The sequence below is a fragment of the Phasianus colchicus genome, chromosome 7, assembly GCF_987193195.1.
Source record: "Phasianus colchicus chromosome 7, bPhaCol1.hap1.1, whole genome shotgun sequence".
NCBI classification, from domain to species: domain Eukaryota; kingdom Metazoa; phylum Chordata; class Aves; order Galliformes; family Phasianidae; genus Phasianus; species Phasianus colchicus.
The window spans coordinates 19625037-19646159 of NC_143442.1; the positions used below are offsets into that span (position 1 = coordinate 19625037).

Genomic DNA, 21123 nt, shown 5'->3' on the forward strand with positions numbered 1-21123 from the left:
CCCGGCCGCGCGGCGGAGGAGGCCGCGGGGCGGGCAGGGGCCGGGGGAGCGGGGCGCGGCGCGGCGGGAAATGGCGGCCGGGCCGGGCTGAGCCGAGCGGGGCCGCACGGGAGGAGCCATGAGGCTGCTGCGCGCCCTGCTGCGCTGCGCCTCCCCGGGCAGCATCCCGCAGCAGGTGGACTTCTACTCGCGCTTCTCCCCCTCGCCGCTCTCCATGAAGCAGTTCCTGGACTTCGGTGAGTCCCGCCGCAGCTGGCCCTGACGGGCCGAGGCTCGAGACAGCCTCGCGCGGCCGACTGCCGCCCTCGCGCGCGTGGAGGAGCCGCGGGCCTCGCGCCGGCGGCCGCGGGGCGGGCGGTGCTCAGAGCGGGACGGCGGGCCCTGCCTGCTGCTGCTGCTGCTGCTGCTGCTGCTGCTGCTTAACGCCGGCCTCGCGGAACCGGCTTCGGCTTCCTTCCGCCAGAACGGAGCCCAGGTGGCTCCTTACCCAGAGACAAAAGTGAGGCGAGGTTGAAACTCAGCTGGAAACTCGAGATCCGGCTGTCACTGAGGCGGTTTGGTGTTCCGCCAAGCTGCAGCGCTGGGGAGAAGCCGGGGACGGCTGGTGCCGATGACGGCTGGTAGTCGCTAACGCGGCGACCGAAAAGGCGCGCTGGTGAAGCCTGCTGAAAGCCGGCGGCACGCAGGCTTTACGGAGCGCAGGAAACGTGGAGCGCTGGCGGAGCGGGCGGCTGGAACCATTGCGGCTGCTTTGCAGTCACGTGCCCGGCCCCGGCATAAACACCGAGGGCTGCGTGCTTGGGAATGTGTGCCAAAGGGAGCAGAAAGCAAACGCCAAGAGCCAGGCTGGGAATCTGGCCTTGAAAATGAATAAATTGGCAGCAGGATGCTCAGTCTGATTGATGCTCCATGCTAAAACTGCAAATATCGCTCCCAGGGTTGAGGAGTGCTTGGAATGAAAAGGGATCTATTGTAGGCACTGCTCTGCTTCCAAGGCCGTGCAGAGGAAGGTCTGCAAGTGATACTGGAAGGCCTTCATCACTCCTGAGCGTTGAGCCCCACTGCAATAGCTTCTGTTTCTGTAAGCAGAGCAGTATCATAAGCTGTATGTTAACGTATAACTAGTAAACAGCTGTACTGATCTTTATCTTCCCGTAAGTAAAACATAATTGAAAACCCCAGACTTCCTACATAGGAAGATGTAAACAGATTCTTTTAAGCATCCCCTCTTATTTCATCTGTCCATTCAATGTTCGTACGTTACAATAAATTGTATCCCATGTTTACAGTTCCAGATTTTTACAGGAACCTCACTGTAGTCTTTGCTGCTATTCTATTAAGCAAAGAACCTTGCAAGTGAGTTTTGACCTCTATTGTTTTACTACTAGAATACCAACATGACCATTTTTGCCTTAACATCATTATTTATTTTCAAGGTGTGGTATTTACCACGTCAAAAGGGAGGCCACTTTCTTGCTATTACTACCTTGACGTAAGGTAATCTTGAAAACTGTGGTTTTCAAAATCTGCTTTTCTCATTTTAGTTCCAATCAGTCTAGCAAATGAAGTATTCTGTAAACAAATTTTGGTCTTAATCTGACACGTCAGTTGTATCTTAGGTTGTATGTGCACTGTGTTTTCTGTAGGAGCTTTATCAGTTCTTTGCATAGATAGATCGTAACTGCATGGGGAAACAAAGCCATTTTCCCATTCACTGAAATCTTATTTACCTTAAGCTGTCTTCTAATTTTGACCCAGGATTGTGATGTGACCTCTAGAGGCAAAGCTACTTTGCAGAATGTCATTTGCCAAGTGTGTGGGGGCAATTCAAGATTCTGGTTTCATTCTTGTACCTTCAATTTGACTAGTTCATGGAATTTTTACCTGAGAATAGGGAAAGGCCAGTAACAGTCATGTCAGAAATGCAACCTGACTAGGGAAAAGAATGAGGCTCCTGGGCAGAGCTTGTATGTAAACAGTGTGTAGTACTGGTAAGCGCCATCTTCTTCCCCAGCTCTTCTCCGTATCATATTGAAGGCTGAACTGAGCAAAACCACCAAAGAGATAATTCTTAGGAGTTCCCTGTTGTGAAATACCAAAACTGAGGTAGGTACTTCACAGCAGTACATAACCTAGTTAAGCTTAGATACCATTGATGTAGCATTGCTGAAATGTCAGCATTTCTTACCCTCTTTGCCTCCCTCCTCCTCCTTTCTGGCCTAGTAAAACAAGCGTTGTGGAAATGAATTTAAGCCTTGACTTAATAACTGCATACAATTGATATGTACACAGACTCCAGCGAATAGCTTCGCATGCTGGTTTCATTTGCTGTTCATGAATGACGCATCCTTTCATCAGTGGTAGTTAGTCAATGTTTGCTACACATGAAAGAAGCAATGTAATTAGATAGAAGTCTTATTTAAAGTTGAATGATATGGGCCAGCAGTTCTCACAGTAGTTACTCTTAAGTATTCAAGAATGTCCTTATCTTTACAGAGCTGGTAGATTTCATTATGAGTTAACAGTTTCAAATGTAAGTGTACTGCTGCCTTGAAAGAAACATTGGCATACCAGACTGTCTGAGTCAACTTTAAAACCTAACCAGAGGCCTCTTAGGCAGGAACATAAGAGTTTGTGTAGCACTTTACCATAAATGCTGACTTTATTCTAATGTTATCAAACTTTTTTTTTGGTCCCAGGATCTGAAAATGCCTGTGAAAAGACTTCATTTATGTTTCTGCGACAAGAGCTGCCTGTAAGATTAGCAAACATAATGAAGGAAATAAGTCTGCTTCCAGACAATCTTCTCAGAACACCTTCAGTTCAGCTGGTGCAGAGTTGGTAAGAGGTGTTATTTAATTCCTTCAAGGGTGGCTTTCTTTATATACACAGCTGGAGAAGCAACTCATTAAATTCTACAGAAAGAAGTATTTAATGTACTCACAACATGAACATTTTATAGAATGAGTAAATATCCCAGTGGGACAGAAACTAAATTTGAAGACTTGGGAAAAAACAAACAAACAAAAACTTGCTGGAGCAATGAGATAACTGACAAGGGAATTAAAAATCATTAACTATTCCAGACAGTCATGTATAAGAATTCAGTAATAACAAAAATCCACCAGAGTGGTGTTTAATAGGGAACTTACCTAAAATGAAGAAGCTAGCTGAAGAAACCAACAGAAGTGTCTAAATGCACAAAATGCTTGCAAAAGAGAATAGAAACTTGTCTAAAAGACAGGTTATTGCACACTGAGAGTAAGGGTGGAGAAAATAAAAAAACACAGCAGGATCAATACAAGGCTATTAAAATTAAAAAGCTGTCCTTTGAAAAGTAAAATTTGCTTTTAAGTAAGCAGTTTAAGCATCAATTTTTGTGAGATGGAAGCAAAACAAAGGGATTGCTTGGCAACTGCTAATGGCGCATGGCATTCTGGAAAAGGCTTTTAACATTAGGAGAACAGTCTGCCATTGAATGAGTAGGGTTGATTTGATGACTGAATATAAAAAGAGATAGTGTAGAACTCAATGAAACATGGAAGCTTAAATTCTTGTGGTACTAAATTATGTTGACAGAATGGAGAATTAATTCCACCTGGACAAATGCAAAGCAGAGAGCAACCTCCTCCCCTTCTATTCTTACTCACAATCAAAAATTCTGTTGCAATTGTGGATATTTTTCTGAATGTCAGCTGATGGGCAAGAAGGCAAATAGTGTTAGGAACTAAGTAACCAATGTGGTAGAGGAGAATGTAACTGCACCACTGTGTTAGTCCATTCTTCTTCTGAATCACATGCAGTTTTCGTCACTCCATCCTGAACAGAAAAGTCCAGGAGGGATAATCAAAGGGTTGGAAAAGTTTCTACGCATGGGGAAATTCTTTGGCTTGGAGATGGCAGAAATATTTAAATCATGAACAAGCTGGGTAAATTTTCTAATAACAGGAACCAACTAAGTGATCAGCCATTGGATTTAAAATGGAAGGAAGATTGTTTATGCATTTTAATTAAATTGCGGAGTTCTTTGCTCTGGAAATTTTGGAAGAAAACATCATGAGTGCATTCAGAAATATCTCACAAAATTCACGGGTGATAGATCTGTGGGATATATCAAATAAAATTATTTAGATGCAGCCAGTCTTAGAATATTGCTAACCAGGGGGAACTAGGGAAGTATATTAGCACTGGTCTGTGTCACATTTCTTTCATTTAAAGGTATGTCCAAAGTCTTCAGGAGATCCTTGACTTTAAAGACAAAAGTTCTGAAGATTCAGGAGCTATTCACAGGTAAGGATCTGTCATGTATATCAATACTAATGTTATATATAAAGACTGGCAGGAAAAAAAGTGGCTTAAAAAAATTTCAGCTATCTTCAGTCTCTAGGTAAGAATCACAGTAACATTATCCCTTACCCCCTGGAAGGATGGAACACTGAAACATGGAACAAAGCACTTTTATGCCGTATCATTCTGCTCTTGTGGCTTTTTTTGTTACACTGAGGAAGCTATGAATACATTAAATTTAACCAAATTTTTACCAGTTCTTTGCAACGTTGTCAGTGCTGTATGGAACTTTTCATCTGTGCATTGGATTTGATGATTATTGGCTGACCGTACCTACCATTTGACAGGCATGGGATGTTTTGCATGAACACGGTTGGCACAATTTTCTCTTCTTTTGGCATTAATAAAATAATGGTAAGTAAACAGTAAGTGTATAAATCATCACCATTGGTGGCACCATTATTGACTGTTTGAGTGCAAGTTGCATGGAATTATTTATATGCTATAAAGACTGGGCTGTCTTCTCACTGCAGTAGGCAGACTCGTGGTACTTCTGTACACAACCGTCTTCATTTTCACGGGCAGATACTCAGTTTGCCAGAGAATTAAATTCACTTGAAAGTGAACACCTAACAATGTATTAATTTTAGTTTTACAGATACCGTGATAAAAATACGCAATCGACACAATGATGTAATTCCTACTATGGCTCAAGGAGTAATAGAATACAAGGAAAGCTTTGGCATTGATCCAGTGACCTCACAGAATGTGCAGTATTTTTTAGACCGTTTCTACATGAGTCGCATTTCAATTAGAATGCTCCTTAATCAACACTGTAAGTGCTGTTGTTGAAGGGAGGGGGACACAGTACCTGTAAAACATCAATATTTTCCCTTCATTTTTAAGTGCTTAATACTTCTTAAAAACTTCTTAAAAATATTTATTAATGAGTCTTTTAAATGCAGTAAAGATTGGAATTACAGATTGTCTTTAAATTTGTTTTTTGCAAAAATGAAGATGTAAACTAGAATCGTAGAAATTATGTTGGATATTAAAAGTACTGTCTTTTTTTGGCAGCTTTACTGTTTGGTGGGAAAATTAATCCAGCTCATCCAAAACACATTGGAAGCATTGATCCTAGCTGCAATGTTGTTGGAGTTATTAGAGGTAAATCCAGAGAAGAATAAGAATTCTGAAAACTTGCATGAACAAGGAGTCTGAGAGCCAATACGCATCTTAGAACAAAAATTTAAATTAAAACATTTTTTTTTCAGTTTTCTCCCAGAAAACATTTTTGTGAGAAGATACAAAATCTCACTGGAAGTGCACAGTGTTTTCAGTTATGGTTTTCTTCTTCGCAAAGGGGAAAAGAAAAACCAGAGGGGGAAATGTAACTTTCTGTGTATTTCTTACAGACGGCTATGAAAGTGCCAAGAGTCTTTGTGATTTATATTACATGAGCTCTCCAGAACTTGTCCTTGAAGAGTTGAATAGTAAGTGAAAGTGGGATAAGGCACTTTCCTGAATGTAATGATAGCTTCTTATGAATTATCTGGTAAAATGTTCTCTTTTCACTTTTTATATAGTTAATATGTAGAAATCAAATATACATTTGGATATTATGTCCTCTACTGCATACTTTTTAAAAACCTGGCAGAAGGCTTCCTCTTTTCCATATCACACACTTGTACTTGCAGTCAGATACAACATAGTCAAGTGACTTGAAAACATTTCTTGAACCCCTTTGTCTGTGACTTGAAAACATTTGCAACTGTATGCCTGTGACCTCAGAGGTCTGCTGCTGTTCCCATAGTCCTGCTGAATGCTAAAGAGCCTTTCTAACACTGCTTCCTGGAGTGCTTCTCAAGTTAGTACAAGTTCAGATAGATCTACAAAAACAGTCAATCAAAGTTGCTTCTACAAGTAAATGAAAAATCCAATGTACTCTGGGCAGCCCCATCTAGTGGAAGGTGTCTCTGCACATGGCACTGGGGTTGAAACTAGATGGCCTTCAAGGTCCCTTCCAACACAAGCCATTCTATTAAATTTTCTTTCTCTTGCAAATTTTCTTAACAGTACAAGTATACATGCTGAATTACTACATACAGGTTGCCCAGTTTTCCATTTAAATATTTAGACTTCTTTTCTGCAGTTAAATCACCAGGACAGCCCATGCAAGTGGTGTATGTACCGTCCCACCTCTATCACATGGTTTTCGAACTTTTCAAGGTCTGTTGAATTACCATTACACAATTCTTTTACAGAATTTGTTTGTTTAGTAAGATTGTATTTGTTTGACTTTCTGAACCAATTCTAGATAGCAGCGTGTTTTTGCAAATGCAAGCTTTTAACATTTTAATGGTGGGAAAATACCTAAAAGCTGTACTGTTTGGACAAATAATAACTACGTAGGAAGTGTCTATCTTTCTCCTTTGCCTAACAACTGAAAACCTCTGACATCCTGAGTAGACAAAAAAAAAAAGGTCTTAAAGTGTATAAAGTTAATAAAGCAAGTAAGAATAATATTCCTAACTTTGGGGACACTTCTAACCTTTATAGCAGGCCCTATATAACCTTCTTCTACGAGTTACTTCTATCCTAGACTTTTCTTGGATCTTTGTGTCCTATTGCATATAGAACACATTATAAAGATTTCTACAAATAAAATTTAACATTAAAATATTTAAATGTTTTGTTCTAAAATCTAGCCTGTGTAATTCTAATAAATTATACAAATCTTGATACTGGATAAACCAGAAGTATTCAAAAAACTGTTTTAAAACTATATTTTTTTGTCCCAATTCTGAAATACATGATAAAATTAACTTACTTTCCTAAATTGATGTTTTTTTTTAAATAATGAACTAAGAGGTAAGAGTAGGCTTTAAGTTCTCATACTTCAAAATTGCAGAATGCAATGAGAGCCACCATGGAACATAATGCTGATCGATGCATTTATCCTCCAATTCATGTACATGTCACCTTGGGAAATGAGGATTTAACTGTTAAGGTACTTACTTCTTGTTAATATTATTTCAAAGGTTATTTTGATTATTGTTTTGCTCATGCCTTATACAGGACCATGACTGAAAACAAAGCAGCATCTTTCTGCAGCTCTCATAGCAGCATTTTGTAAGCCAAAATGCTCTACTGAAGCTGTGAAACAACTCAAAAAAGGGAAATGAGCATTGTATATTCTATGCTGATTAAATCTGCCTGAAGTACAGTTTTGCAGACTAATATATTTTCCATATGTATGACATTGATTTGGATTTCAAAGATCAGTAGCAAGCACTGGCTTAGGTTTAACTAACATCTAGTAAAACAACTCTTTGGACTTGCTCCTTCAGTAATGAGTTTTAATATATTGTCTTTCATTGGAAGTAGTTCTAAATAATAAAGATGAAAATACATAGAACCTGTCACTTGTTGAAATCAGTAGATATAAATATTGATTTCAGACAAAACAGTTATGAACAAGATAAAAACAATGCAAAATTTAAGTAGAACTTTCAAGAGATTCTGGATATTTTTAATGATGGTGTTTTATTCAGTTGGTATATAAGGAATGATAGGGAAGAATTCATCTGTTTGTTGCTATAGCTGAGAGATGGGAATTTAAGAAGACCATCATTTTCTAGGGACAACTTTGTATTATATTTTACCTGAATTTTCTCTGGATCATTATTTGAGAGATGCTGTCTTTTATAAAACTGCATTGAAGAACATAATGCTACGTGTTTCTTCTTGTTCCAGATGAGTGATCGTGGTGGAGGTGTTCCTATGAGGAAAATTGACAGACTATTCAACTATATGTATTCAACAGCACCGCGTCCACGTGTTGAGACATCTCGAGCTACACCTTTGGTATGTAAATCTTTTATACCTTGTCATTTTGAATGTGAGTAATAATCACAAAAGAAACCATTCATGAAGTACTGGTTTTATACAGTGTGTATGACCATTTGGATGTTACAGCTTACTTCAAAAATTTTCTTGAAAAATTGGAAATTGTATGAAATCCTAAATCACTGACAACTATTTAGATGTAAAGATTCTGTTCTTCTATATCAAACATAGAGATGAACTACACCAAGCAGAACAATTAGCTATACTGCATACAAATGCAGGACTCTGAATTCTTCTAGTGACCACCGGAAGAAAGGGGGAAAAAAAACACTATAGCATCAGTTTTGAATCAAATCTATAGTTTCAGCTGTGCTATGTAGTCAGTTGTACCATTCCCCAGTAAGAATGACGGTACACAGATATGACAGGGTAGATGAAGAATCTACTTCAGCCTCATGGTCTCATGTGAACTTAACAGATGCCTGAGAAATACAGTAAGAAGCTCTGAACAGCTTTCCTGAATTTGTTCTCTCTGAGAGTAGCACTGAAAATGTAGCATTTGTTGTTAAGGAGTTTTAACAGTTTTCTGCGCTTAGATGACTGTGCAACTCACTAGATAACAGATCTTTACATAAAACCAGGGTAGTATTCTTAGAGGAATTCTTTTTAAAATACAGTAGATTAAATACCTATATGCTTAAAAGTTCAGGCTGCATCCTACTGCTAGAGACAGGGCTTGACAGAATTGTAGCACAAACTATAAATTCCCATTAGTTTCTACTTGAACCTTTTTCTGTATACTGATGATGAAACATACCTGACTTAAGAAACACTTAAGATCAGCAGTGCTGTAAGGCACTCAATACAGTTTATTCTTGAAAGAAGCTACTAAAATACAAGAACTGTTATCTAGCAGCTCTGTCTGTCTAAGGAATAAAAACAGTATTCTCCTCGTACGCACAGGTTAACAGTGTTTTCTTCCTCTTTCTGGGGTGAATTCCTTACTGTCAAACATTACTCTTAACCCTCTGTTTACCTTTTAAATTAAAAGCCACCAAAACCAAGCACTGACTGATGCTGTTAATAAAAATATACTTTTTCTCCCGAATCAGGCTGGATTTGGTTATGGCTTGCCCATATCACGCCTGTATGCACAGTACTTCCAAGGAGACCTGAAACTGTATTCTTTAGAAGGTTATGGCACAGATGCAGTTATTTACATAAAGGTATGATATATCATTTCACTTTACCGTTTTAATTTTACCATCAATTCTATCAATGAATCTTTGTTCAAACAAAAGTTTGTTATGGTCTTATGTATTTACAGGCCTTATCAACAGAATCAGTCGAAAGACTCCCTGTGTATAATAAAGCAGCCTGGAAACATTATAAAGCAAACCATGAAGCAGATGACTGGTGTGTGCCAAGCAGTGAGCCAAAGGACATGACTACTTTTCGCAGTACATAGCTTTTTGCTCAACAGTTCCTAAGGTGTATGTATGTCATTTGAAGGGAATTTAAAAGACCCTGGTTTATATGAAGACGCTGAGCCACGTTTGATCTGTGAAAATCATTCTAAAGGGAATAACAAAGCTTAAATCTATTACTTTCTTTCCTGGAATTTAAGAAAAAAGTAATAAGCTGTTCATACTTTTACAAAGGTCATGCGTAATTTGTTCCACCTTCTATTAATGACTACTTTCTGTAGTTAAATCAAGGGAGCAGTACTTTAAAGTTTTATAGAGACCAGTGTAACCTATTTCATATCTACTGAGAAATGTATTAGGTCATATGATTACAACATTTTTTAATGCAACTATTGAAAAAGCTTGCCGGAGTATTTTTCCATTATGCAGTGTTAGAAGATTAATGAACACTCATTTAATAAACATTAAGGAGCTCGTTGCTGTACCTTGGCACCTGTATGGAGCTTTCTGTTTCTTGATTTTAAGTATGCTGAAGCCTAATTTTGCAAAGTTAGAAATGTTACCTATACAATAAACATTTTTTTCACAGCTTTAGAAACCACACATAGATCTTTAGGAATAATAGCTTAAAAAAATAAAAAATCAGTTCTAGCTGCTACCACTGGTATAATGTATCTCAGGTAGGTGGTATTGGTAATATTTCTTTGGTGGTAATGTGAATATTTAATGTGTGATAAACTTACCTTTCCTTGATCATTGTGAATTAGTAAGTAGTGTTTGCTTGTGTGCAGTAAAGGTTTGCTGTCTTACATTTGCTTATATTTCTATAGGTAATATCAAACCACAGTATCAGTGTTCTAGCCCCAGTGAGATCTCAGACTCTGGGGTATGTCAGGTTACAGCTGTAAGTTAAAAATATTTTTTAATAAACATTTTTTTAAATTTACTGTTAGTAGGGAATCTCTATTACTTGGATAATAGAAACTACTTTCTCAGGAGTATTGTGGAATTAGCAGGTTTTGAAAATACCTTAGTAGTTGTGGCGGGCTTCTGGCTTCATTTATCTAGTAGCTTGAGGTCATACTATAATGCAAATAAGCTAAGCAGAATATATTCATCAGGCAAAGGCAAACTGTCAGAACTCTGGGGATTGGCCAAGCATTACATTTCAGGTACACAGTCCTTCAGTAAGGGATTTGGCTTCTCTTAATGGCTAGTGTTCCAGCTTTGTTGAAGTCAGACTCATTTGTATTGTATTTTTATATCATACCTGAGCATTTTAGGAGTGAAACAGTTAAAGACCTTTGGAATTAAGCCTTTTCCCTCAGGTAACTCATTGCATATGCTCTTAGTCATGCAGCAGACATGCATAATTGCTCTCAGAAAGTGTGAGCCTAAATTTTACTTGGTTACTTGCACTATGCAGAGCACAAGGTGAGATACCACAAGTGAAGGGCATAGCTGGTACATGAGAACTTGCAGTCACGCTGTTCTAGCTGTAGCTGAGCCAGGCTAAAGATTATCACCTACTACTCCCTAGTGTCAATCTGCAAAACAATAAAATGCTTTTATATTCTTTTCAAGCTAACATGGGTCTCTTTAACAGGAGGAAGTTACAGAATGGCTACGTATGTAGTTAAACTAACACTCTGAGGGAGGATTAAGTAGTCCTAGCTAGAACAGCACAGTTAACTGCTCCACTCAAGCTTGGGGGCACTTAAGTCCCTGTTTTATTTTCTTACAAGGACATGAGTTCATGACTGAAATATCTTTCAGTCTGCATGGCTAAAGCTACAGCCGCTCTCTTCAACACTGTAAGAGGATGAATGTGAGAAATTCTACATATTGTAAAATGGGCCTTTTACAAAAGTTAGAGGGAGTATTTGCAGCTATTACATTTGCTGAACTAAAGCTAAAGGTCACAGCAACAGTTTTTAAAAACAGCTCTGAAGCTGAACATTCTTCTAGCTCTCTTGCTGTTTTAAATATTTAAAAAACTAAATTGAGCAATTTTAGTAATATCTGGGAATCAGAAGAAATGTTTCTGAAGAAAAACAAAATCACTTTTTCCCTATGAAGTTGTTTAAACATTGCTATTGAATGGTGGTATTGAAATAAAAGCCCTTCCATGCTCTCAGCTAATTACCTATTGAATTCTGATTATATTAGAAATGATTTGTCCTCTATACTCCTCTCTCCTTACCCAACACCCCAGGTGACTGTGGTGAAAACACAAATGTAGCAGTGCTTTGCTTTACAGCATTTACCCCTACTCATGAGTTTAATCTATTAGTTTTGATTTAAATAGAAGTTCAGAAGGTGATATTTTTGTTTAACATTTTCACTGCTGTAACTGCAGCCATCATTAGCACAGTTTATAGTGAAGTAGTATACTAGCTCAGCTATCAAAGTGCTGAGATTAATAGTTTTGTATGAAAATGAGAATGGTCTTGCACTGTAAAATTAATCTTGGTTTGTGTTAATTTTTCTGAAAGAATCACTACATTTATTCATTAAAAATATTTTTAAAATTACACTTTTGGTTGGGTGATTTTGTTCATAACTAAACAAATTCTGTAGAAACAGACTTCCTATTCAGTATCTCACAGATACTGAAATCCGTGGTCTGTGATAATCTGTTCTTAAGCTCAGGTGCCAGGTGAATTTAGCATCTCTGCTATAGCCCCGAGTTAGCCCTGTATGCAAGCAAGCCATCATTTCCACTAGTCTCCTTCTGAGAAACAAGCTCTTCACTGGGTGCAACACCGAGCTCAGAAGATTTAAAGAAAAGAGAACACGCAGATGTATTCCCTGCTCTGGCTGAAAGCACTTAATTGAGAAATAGACATCCTTGACTGGACTACAGAAAGCACAGCTTCAGTTGTGTAATTCTAAGAATTTGATAATTCCGTACTTCTAGTTCCCTTTTCTTTATCAGTAGGGCAGCGATCCTCCCTGGCTCAAGGTCTGAATTCAGAGTACAAACTCAAAGCTACAAGAGACAAAGTAAATAAGTTAACTAATTACATTCTCAAGATTTCTTAATGCACTCAACTGAAAATAGAGTCTTTCTTTAGAAGTACCAAGATTCTTAAACTTTATATTAGAAATGGATGGTGTGTGCAGAAGCATTTCCACACTATCCCTTTGCTGGAGTTCCCTAGACAGTTATACAAAAAAAGGAAAATAAAGACTTGCAAAACACCAACAGCGAAGTTCATTCATTTAATTAAAATGAAAAACAGTCCATAGATTTAAAGGAGAACTTGGTCCACATACACAAATGATATAAGTTTTGTTCTAGTCTATTCTATGGTGGAATTGATACTTTGTTTCTGGAATAATCTAATTAAAGAAGTGCTGTTACAGTATCTATAAAACAGTATGTAAATATACAAAACACCAATTCATGTTCTAAACTATATGGCGTATCAAATCCTCCTTTAAAGAGAAATAATCTGTAGTCTACAATTGAACATATTTAAATACAATGCAGAAACCCAGTGCTTCAGTGATAGTTTTTCTACAGTTCTTCCCTTGATATTTTAAGTTTGAAAAACAGTAAAGTTTAAAATTAGCAAATATATAAATTTGGTCCGCAAAAAACTTGTAGCAAGTAGAAAAGAGAAATACATGTATTGCAAATTGATCTTATTTGTAGCATAAATCTATAAAACTTTGTATTATTTAGGAAAAAATAGGTTAAAAAAGATCTTATTTATAGGTTTAAACCTTGTCCCAGTATCATAAAGGTAGTGTACAGAGAAATTAATATTATGATTAGTGTATGTAGTTTGTGAAAACCACTTCATATTTCTTGTTATTTTCTCAGTAAATTGCAACACATGGAATTCAAAAACAATGTGCTACTACAGTGGACTTAGTGTGAGAATGAATCATCCCAGAAATACATGAATTTAAAGAAAATACTTCATAAATTTGAAATACATGCTTTCTTAAATTAATTTGACATTACTTTTTTTTTTTTTTTTTTAAACACTTTTCTCTATACATCTTTAGTGGCAACAGATAAACAGACTGCCACAAACTGAATTTGTTGGCAGGATTTTTCTATTGTCCCTCTACCAGATTCAACTCTATTAAATGCTAGTTGACTAATATTGGAATGATTTTAAATATAGTATTCTACTTTCCACAAATGTGTAGAAACTTCAATTAAGAGGGCATATGAAGTCTTAGAAGCACAAATATTACTTAAGGCAGGAAGTTAAATTACTATTAGTACAGGCAGAGTCAACTAGGAATGAAATACTGAAAATATTTCATTTTATTGGGTTGTAATGGGGAGGGACTATAATTAAAAAGTAAAAAAACAAAAAAAACAAACCTACCATATTAAACTGTTGCTCTTTCCCTTCTCCCCTCAATTGTACAATTATATACAAATCTGCTGAACTTCCTCAGAATGACACAAGTATGAACTAAGATTAAAGGCAGGGTCACATTAGCAGCTGGATTCAAGAGTGGTTACCACTCTGGCAGTCTTGCGAACTTCTCTCTCTTTCTTCTGAACTTTTTCCTTCTGTTTTTCCAGTTTTTCTTGTGTTTTCCTAATATCCTTAATTTTTTTCTTTATTGTTGATCGGTCATTTTGACTGGAAACTCCCAAAGCCTTTGGGGTTAAAAAAAAAAAAAAAAAAAAAAAGTACTTTGTTATAGTTTTTCCAACAACACTATCAACAGTACTTAAGCAAGAACAGTTTAAGGAGGTTTTTGGGTTTTTTTTGTTTGTTTGTTTGTTTTGTTTTTAAATTAGGAATGCTGCTGAACTCACTCCAGCCAGCAGTGTTTTGTAACTGCTTGAGAAAAATTCAATCCATGAAAGCTCATTCTAGGAAGTTCGTGTTTCTTTTAAGATTGCGTCATGTAGATTAAAAGAAAGAAATAAAACAGCTTAGTAACTAAAGACATTCACTACTGATGGTGAAGACTTTAACAGTGTTAAAAACGAAGACCAAACCAAGTATTCACCTAAAAAGAAGATGGGCCAGCTCTTTAAAACCTGAATCTTTGGAATCCGTGTCATTCCTGAGAAGAAAAATTGGGGGAAAAAAAAAAAGAGCAACCACAACAGTGGCTGAAGATCTTTTCTGGCACATAATTCATTCCTTTATGATAACAAAGATCCAGTGAGGGCTAATGGTAAATAGAAAATAAGTGCAACAAATTTCCACCTTTCCTTGACATTGCTTGTGTTGATGACGTAATATTGGAATTGTGTCTGTTAACACAACTGAATTATTTCTATAAATGTTTGGCACACTAACACTGCACTCTCTATCACAGCAATGCTTTTCTTGAGCTCATCCTTCATTCAGAGATTTCTGTTCTGTTTACTTGTTTGCGTATTCTATCATCTGCCTATGTTTTAGGGCAGCCAAACTTGGTCACTTATAAGTACTGAGGATTTTAAGGTGTATTATAAAAGGCACAGTCAATGGCCAGTAATAGTGCACTTTGATTTTTGATCAGCAGATGGCAGCATCTGATTCCAAGTTACAGGTAGCAGTATCACACCTTTTTGGAACTCCTAGTAACATGAATTGTAAACCGAGTTACCAGCATTACCATCCCAAATTCCTCAGACAGACATTCATTCAACAGGCCAGTAACGGTATTTCTTCTCTGTCTGAGGAAATATCTGATTACAAGATACATTGATTACAAGGACATTTAGCATTGAAAGCCTATTCTAAAAATACAAGTGCATTTTAGAGACCAAAGTTGGACACAAATTTTCCTCCCTAAAACACTCAAAGCCTGTTACTACTACTGATCATTAACAATACTTTGCCTTATGCTAGGATAAGCGAATGAACCTCATTTTAGTTGCACATCTTGCCTGTCCAGAAGACAGATAATCTACTGAGAAATAAAAGCTTAAAGTATTTTCTAGCATCATAAGGGACTCATACCATGCAGCTTCCAGAGGCAAAACGACTAGAAAAGGCTTAAAGGAACAATTTAATGTTTTAATTTTTACTTTTTTTTTTTTCCCCCAGCAGAAATAAAAAAATTAAAAGCAATTAAAAGGTCATCACATGCAGTTTTTGTTTTCCCATTTGAAGAACAGATATGAAAGAAATTAAGTTTTCTAAAATTGCATCCTGCAGTTCTACACATTTTACTTGGCTGGATCTTGTTCTGATGACCTTATACTGAGACTGATTGTACATGTATCAAGCTTCCCCTTGGGAATATTTGCTGATTTTTATTTCCTTAAGATGAAACTAGAAAGATATACTTTGTAAAAAGGCAAGCTCTTATTTATCAGAAAAATACTATCAATTATTAAATTCTCATCTAACTATAGTCTCAAAGTATTTAAAAACCAAAACTCTGTCCCTTAAAACAAAAATCATGAAAACAGGAAAACAGACTTTGTAGTCACAAGAACTGCTGAATAAGCAATGAAAACTATACTGTTACAAATCCATCCTGAGATATTCACATACCTTTAACTTATCACTGTCGAGTTGCATTAACTGCTGTCCATCTATGTTCATAGCTGTAAACTCTGTAATGTACTGCTCCATGTTCATTCCCATTAGCCAGTGGCAAACTTGCTGTGTGGTCCATTCAGAGATAGGTCTACTGTGCCACTGATTCTGCTTCCCTGTTGTTGTGAATTCATCATCTAACGCCTAGTCAATTGAAAAAAGCCACTGTAAAAAGTATTTTACTTATGCTGGATTCTAGTTGTCAATTGAATCTGGGTAAAAATATACTTTGTTAAACATACTGTAGCTTCAAAGGGACATGAACTCTTGAGATCACAGCTTATAGTCAGCTTGCCTAGGAGTTTGTTATAAACAAACGGACAATACAACAACATTCAACACAAAGTAAGTGAGAAACAGAGAACACAAATGGTTTTCTCTAAGAAATCACATTTTCATGAAAACCATTCTCAACAAATAGCAAAGCATTTGCTAAACTCAGTGTATGCAAACAACCAACACGTTCTATCAGTCAGAGTGGCTCAGTCCCAAATCTAGATACTGGCCTATACAGCGTCAAGAAGAACCAGTCGAGTAGCACTCAGCTGTATTACTGATTTTTTTTTAAGGAAATCCAGAATACAATTCTAGCAGTCAAGAAATCTGACAACAATTCTAAGTACAGTTTTACTAAATATGGAGCACTTCTAAGGAGCAAGAACAGTTTGTTCTTTCATCTGATCCCATCATGTCATCAGTGTAAAGGGTCTGTCTAGTAGAAGGCCATCTGTGAAGAGCCTATAGCATTCCACTGGTATTACATGTCTCCAGCACACAGTACTCACAGAACAGCTCACTGCCTCCATTTCAAATTGGCTTCTGAGGGGGAAAAAGGTACTGCTGTTAGTCCTGAAGCACTCTTTTACTTCATCACAAAAGAAAAGCTACATAAAACAGAGCTTAATATCTCTATAGCAGGAATTCTAGTGTGGCACTTGAATGAGATCTCTCACTAGGTTTTTATTGAGTATGGGCTGCATTTAGAACTGAAGATTGCTCTGTTAGGTAGCTTCATAACTTATCAAGGATGTTTGTAAAAGCATCTCAAACATCACCTACTTTGGACACGTAGGTCAACACACATCACACATTTGTAAATGTGAAACATGGAAATAAGCATCTTTCTACAAATGAATTTGAGATGTGGCCCTATACGTTTCAGGTGAGCAGCTAACTACAGCTTCAAAAGTGGAAGCTCTCTTGGAGAGCTACTGCATGAACCTAAATAATTCCAGCAATCACATGAAAGATGGTGAGTCTTAGGCCCATCACATGGTCTGACACACAGTCAAAACGACCTGAGAGATCAAAATAGCATAATGGATGTACAAGCACAACTTAAAACTTCAGAGGAATTCATGCAATTAGAAATGCTTTCACTTTGTCTGGCCTATGAAATAAAGGAGAATGGTTACATTAGGACCTAGTACAGATGCACAGGAACAGTTTGTAGAGCAGAACAGTTTAGCAGAGGTCTTAATTTCTATAATACAAGCATTTCAAAGGATTTTTTCTTTTTTTAACCTCAGAATAGATTAAGCCTGGTCACACAGACTCAGCGGCTACTAGCAGTTGGAGCACACTGGGGGCATTCAAAGTGTGTGCTGATTTCCAAGGTGAATCAACGTAAGACAAATAGGACAATCCAGAAATTTGCTTCAAAATGGAACACCTAATTAAAATGCTAATGCAGACATAACAAATATGGATATATTGGCCCTCCTGATGTTCAGAAGAACAGTAATTTTCACAAAATCAAAAGGCTTTAGAGAAGGCTTTGCTTGAAGTGCTCTGTGCAGCACTTCTATCAGGAGAACTGGAGAAGAGTGTTTTCTGTGCAGGCCACCAAGATCGGAGTGCTTAGCACAGAAAAAGAAGATAAAAATTACAACAGGAATTTGAAAATGCCCATTTATTTTTTAAATCATTTTAAATACGTATTCCTCAACCTATAGCTGTAATACAAAATATATATTGGTAACTTCTTTTGTCTCATTCTAGAATTTTTGAATAATGTACAAAAAATACAAAGTTTTTACACTTCATGTTTGACTTTATCTCAGTATTGTGTGGCCTATCAGCAGAAAGAAAGAACCAAAAAGATATATTGCCAAAGTTTTTTTCTACAAAGGCTAAAAATTATAGACATTATATTTACTATTTTATTGCAGGTGGAACTCATTAATTTTCCTAGATCTATGCTAGCCATTCAGCTTCAGCTATGTACTTTCAGAGTACTGCAGATTAATTCCTTTCTCCAGGTGAATGCAGTCCCCTACAGAATGCCGAACAGCTCTCGGCACCAGCTCCTCCATGCAGCATGGATTGCATCAGCTAGCAGCCGAAGTCCTCCAGATGGTGCTAATAATTCCAACTATACTTTCAACATACTAGCAAATCCTTGTATCTCATATTAGTAGAACACAAACTAACATGATAAGAAAAATCGCACCAAAAAGACAATCTGCATTAAAACACAACCATTCCTCAGATAAGTCAGGGAGAAAAGGAAAACTTATACAGTATAAATAAAACTTTTCCCTACTGCACAAAAGCACAATTGTAACTTTTCTAGGAGTAAGATTAAGAGAAGTGTGACAGAAAAAGGTTCAGAATATTGATTTTTGAATAATGCTTATTGGTCATTAACTAACACTCTTCCCCCTAAAACTGTTTACCTTCCAAAGGCAGCACTGACCAAAGCTATGTATACATCAGTAATTTTCCAAAACAGTCACTGCTGCAGCTGCCACCACACATGAATAACTTCAAATTCAGAAAACAGAACTAGACCTACTTATGAAGAGTGGAAACACGAGAGAACGATGTGCTCTCCTGCATAACAGTGTTAGTGATTCAGTAGGCAAGTATGGATGGACACACTGAAGGCGTGTAAGACAAAAGACACAGCTGAAATAAAATTGCAATCACGCAATTTAAGAAGTTAAAATCTTTGAAAGAATAAAAGAGGTTACCACTAGCTCACTGGATAACCAAACTGAGGTGCCACTGCTGTCTAGCTGACTGCTGACCTGTCACCACCAGGTCACTTCCCCAAACTGTAGGAGAGTCTGCCCAGAAGAGTGCCGTTCTCTTCTCCACTTCATAGAGGTGTTTCCATCTCTAGTCCTTTAACAATTTAGGATTTGTAAGGCAGAATGCAGTGCTGCATATTTATAGCATTGTTTTAAGACTGTTTTGACTTCTACACATTACCAGCTTATTTTCACCAAAGCCTACTTTAATATAGTTAGTTGCAAACTCATTTATTAATCACTATTTCTTGCTTCCAAACATTGTCACTGTGAGTTTGGCTAGCCTTCTAGCTTATTCCTGCCTGCATTCAGATTTAGCAACTCCTAGTCTATAAAGCATTTAATTGATAAAGATGTCTATCAGTCAAACACCAAATGAGACAATGAAAATTGTTATCAAAGTGTAGATCTCAGGTTTCATCTGTACAAAAGAGGTCTCCACAAACCTGCACTGAGGTGAGGGCACAGTCAAAAATGCTGTAGTTTTCATTCATCCAGAAAGTGACTTCAAATTAGTGGAAGAGAAATTTATATTATAAATTAAAAATTGCAACTTGATCATACAGAGTTCATTCCGGTTTTTTGATACAATGGGGATCAAAACACAAAGGCCAATATAGGGCCTTCCAGTACGTGTTTAATAATGGCTCAGGATTTTTTACAGCATTCTTCAACATTAAAATATGGAAAGAGTCATCCAGTTTCATGTAAAAAAAGAAAAATGGGGTTCTATTAAACATGCTGTAGTATGAACAACATCAACAAGACACATATACACACTTTGAAACTCACCTCATTTGAAGAGAAGGTTAAAGTGTGTGAACGACCTGACAGATTTGGTTCTGTCACTAACCCTGAAAGTTCACAACTTGGCTTGCTATGGTATGTATCATCTATGACAATTCTACTCTGCAAACAAGTGGAAATAATGTTTTATTAACTCACTCCTTGAAATAGCAGATCATAAGACGATATTCTAGTAATTCTAGAATATAAATTCTAGTAAAAAAAAAAAAAAACTGTGACTATTATTTTTAGATCACACGTGAAAAGTATTCACTGGAACATGCTTCAGACCTTTTTTTGTTTAACTTCTGAATTCAAAACCACCACAACAAAATAAAAGCAATATCCCCAATAACAAAATCTTGTGCGGAGATTCAGTCATAACCTGACGTTATGTAGAAGTATATAAGGAAATACACGCAGTTACTCTGTCAGTGGGCACAACACTCCTGGGTAGAAGCAATCTAAGATTCAGGCAGTGGAACTGCTTGCGGTGGGTTTGTATTCATGTGAAAGCACAACAAACGTGCTTAAAAAGATGTTATTCTATCAATGAGATAAAAATCGAAGTTCTAATTGTTTATGGTCATGAAGACTTACATTTCGTATTGGCCCACATCCAAACTACTGTTGTAGTCAGTGGAACAAACTGGCTGCCTTTGCCCAATATGCAATGAGGAGTAGCAATGAGCTTTCAGCAGTTTACAGATCAAGGTTTAAATTAGTTCATGGATACAGAATGCAAAGCTTGCCTAAGGACAGAATCTATAGGTCTCCCCTGTTCTGTGTTGCTGTTCATTGTAACAGCTTCAGTTTTGGGGTGGCTACATTTGAGACACAGAATCATGTCATTTGAAAATCACCTTGATATGCAAACCTACTATATAGATGTGAAATATCTTTAGAAGCTTTTTTTTTCCTTAAGTAATAGACTGTATAACAAGCTATGTTAAATCTTCATAGTTAAAATACTGGAAGTTGAAAAAACATCATTAAACTCCAAACACTTAGATGTTTTTTAAAAAAATGGTTCAAATCTGTAACCATAATTATGCAGTTCAGCAATCTGGAAAAATTACTTTCAAAAAAGCAAGTTCTTCTGAAATAAAACGTTTGACAAACATCATCTTTTTATAAGGGAATAAAATTCCAGTTTAAAGATTATATTGTATGTAATTAAGTTAGAAATATAACTAATTTAAGAAGTATCACATCGAA

General features: G+C 37.0%; 2 protein-coding genes across 12 annotated transcripts in view; one reads left to right on the forward strand and one right to left on the reverse strand.

The window, feature by feature from the left end:
* The first annotated feature begins 9 nt into the window (after positions 1-9).
* Positions 10-12040, forward strand: PDK1 (pyruvate dehydrogenase kinase 1). Its single transcript, XM_031599467.2, has 11 exons — positions 10-236; positions 2700-2841; positions 4219-4290; positions 4938-5122; positions 5365-5454; positions 5703-5780; positions 6440-6516; positions 7199-7297; positions 8044-8154; positions 9249-9362; positions 9464-12040. Exons 1-11 carry the CDS (start codon positions 119-121, stop codon positions 9602-9604), a joined length of 1227 nt encoding a protein of 408 aa, XP_031455327.1. The 5' UTR covers positions 10-118; the 3' UTR covers positions 9605-12040.
* Positions 12041-12130: 90 nt separating this feature from the next.
* The window catches only part of LOC116232851 (neurabin-2-like), a 113194-nt gene continuing 104201 nt past the window's right edge, over positions 12131-21123 (reverse strand). For 8 of the 11 annotated variants that reach the window (XM_090144024.1, XM_090144023.1, XM_031599462.2 and 5 more), the window contains 3 exons: positions 19912-20028; positions 16040-16228; positions 12776-14196 (listed from right to left, as the gene is read on the reverse strand). In XM_090144024.1, coding sequence (XP_090000150.1) covers positions 14029-14196; positions 16040-16228; positions 19912-20028 — 474 coding nt within the window. In that variant the 3' untranslated portion in view covers positions 12776-14028. The other 3 variants (XR_016468267.1, XM_090144026.1, XM_090144027.1) reach the window with 3 other exon arrangements.

Coding starts and splice junctions, on each gene's coding strand:
- PDK1 (XM_031599467.2), top strand. CDS start 119: ATGAGGCTGCTGCGCGCCCTGCTGCGCTGCGCCTCCCCGGGCAGCATC. Junction 237..2,699: donor GAAGCAGTTCCTGGACTTCG/GTGAGTCCCGCC, acceptor TTTTGGTCCCAG/GATCTGAAAATGCCTGTGAA. Junction 6,517..7,198: donor TGGTTTTCGAACTTTTCAAG/GTCTGTTGAATT, acceptor TCAAAATTGCAG/AATGCAATGAGAGCCACCAT.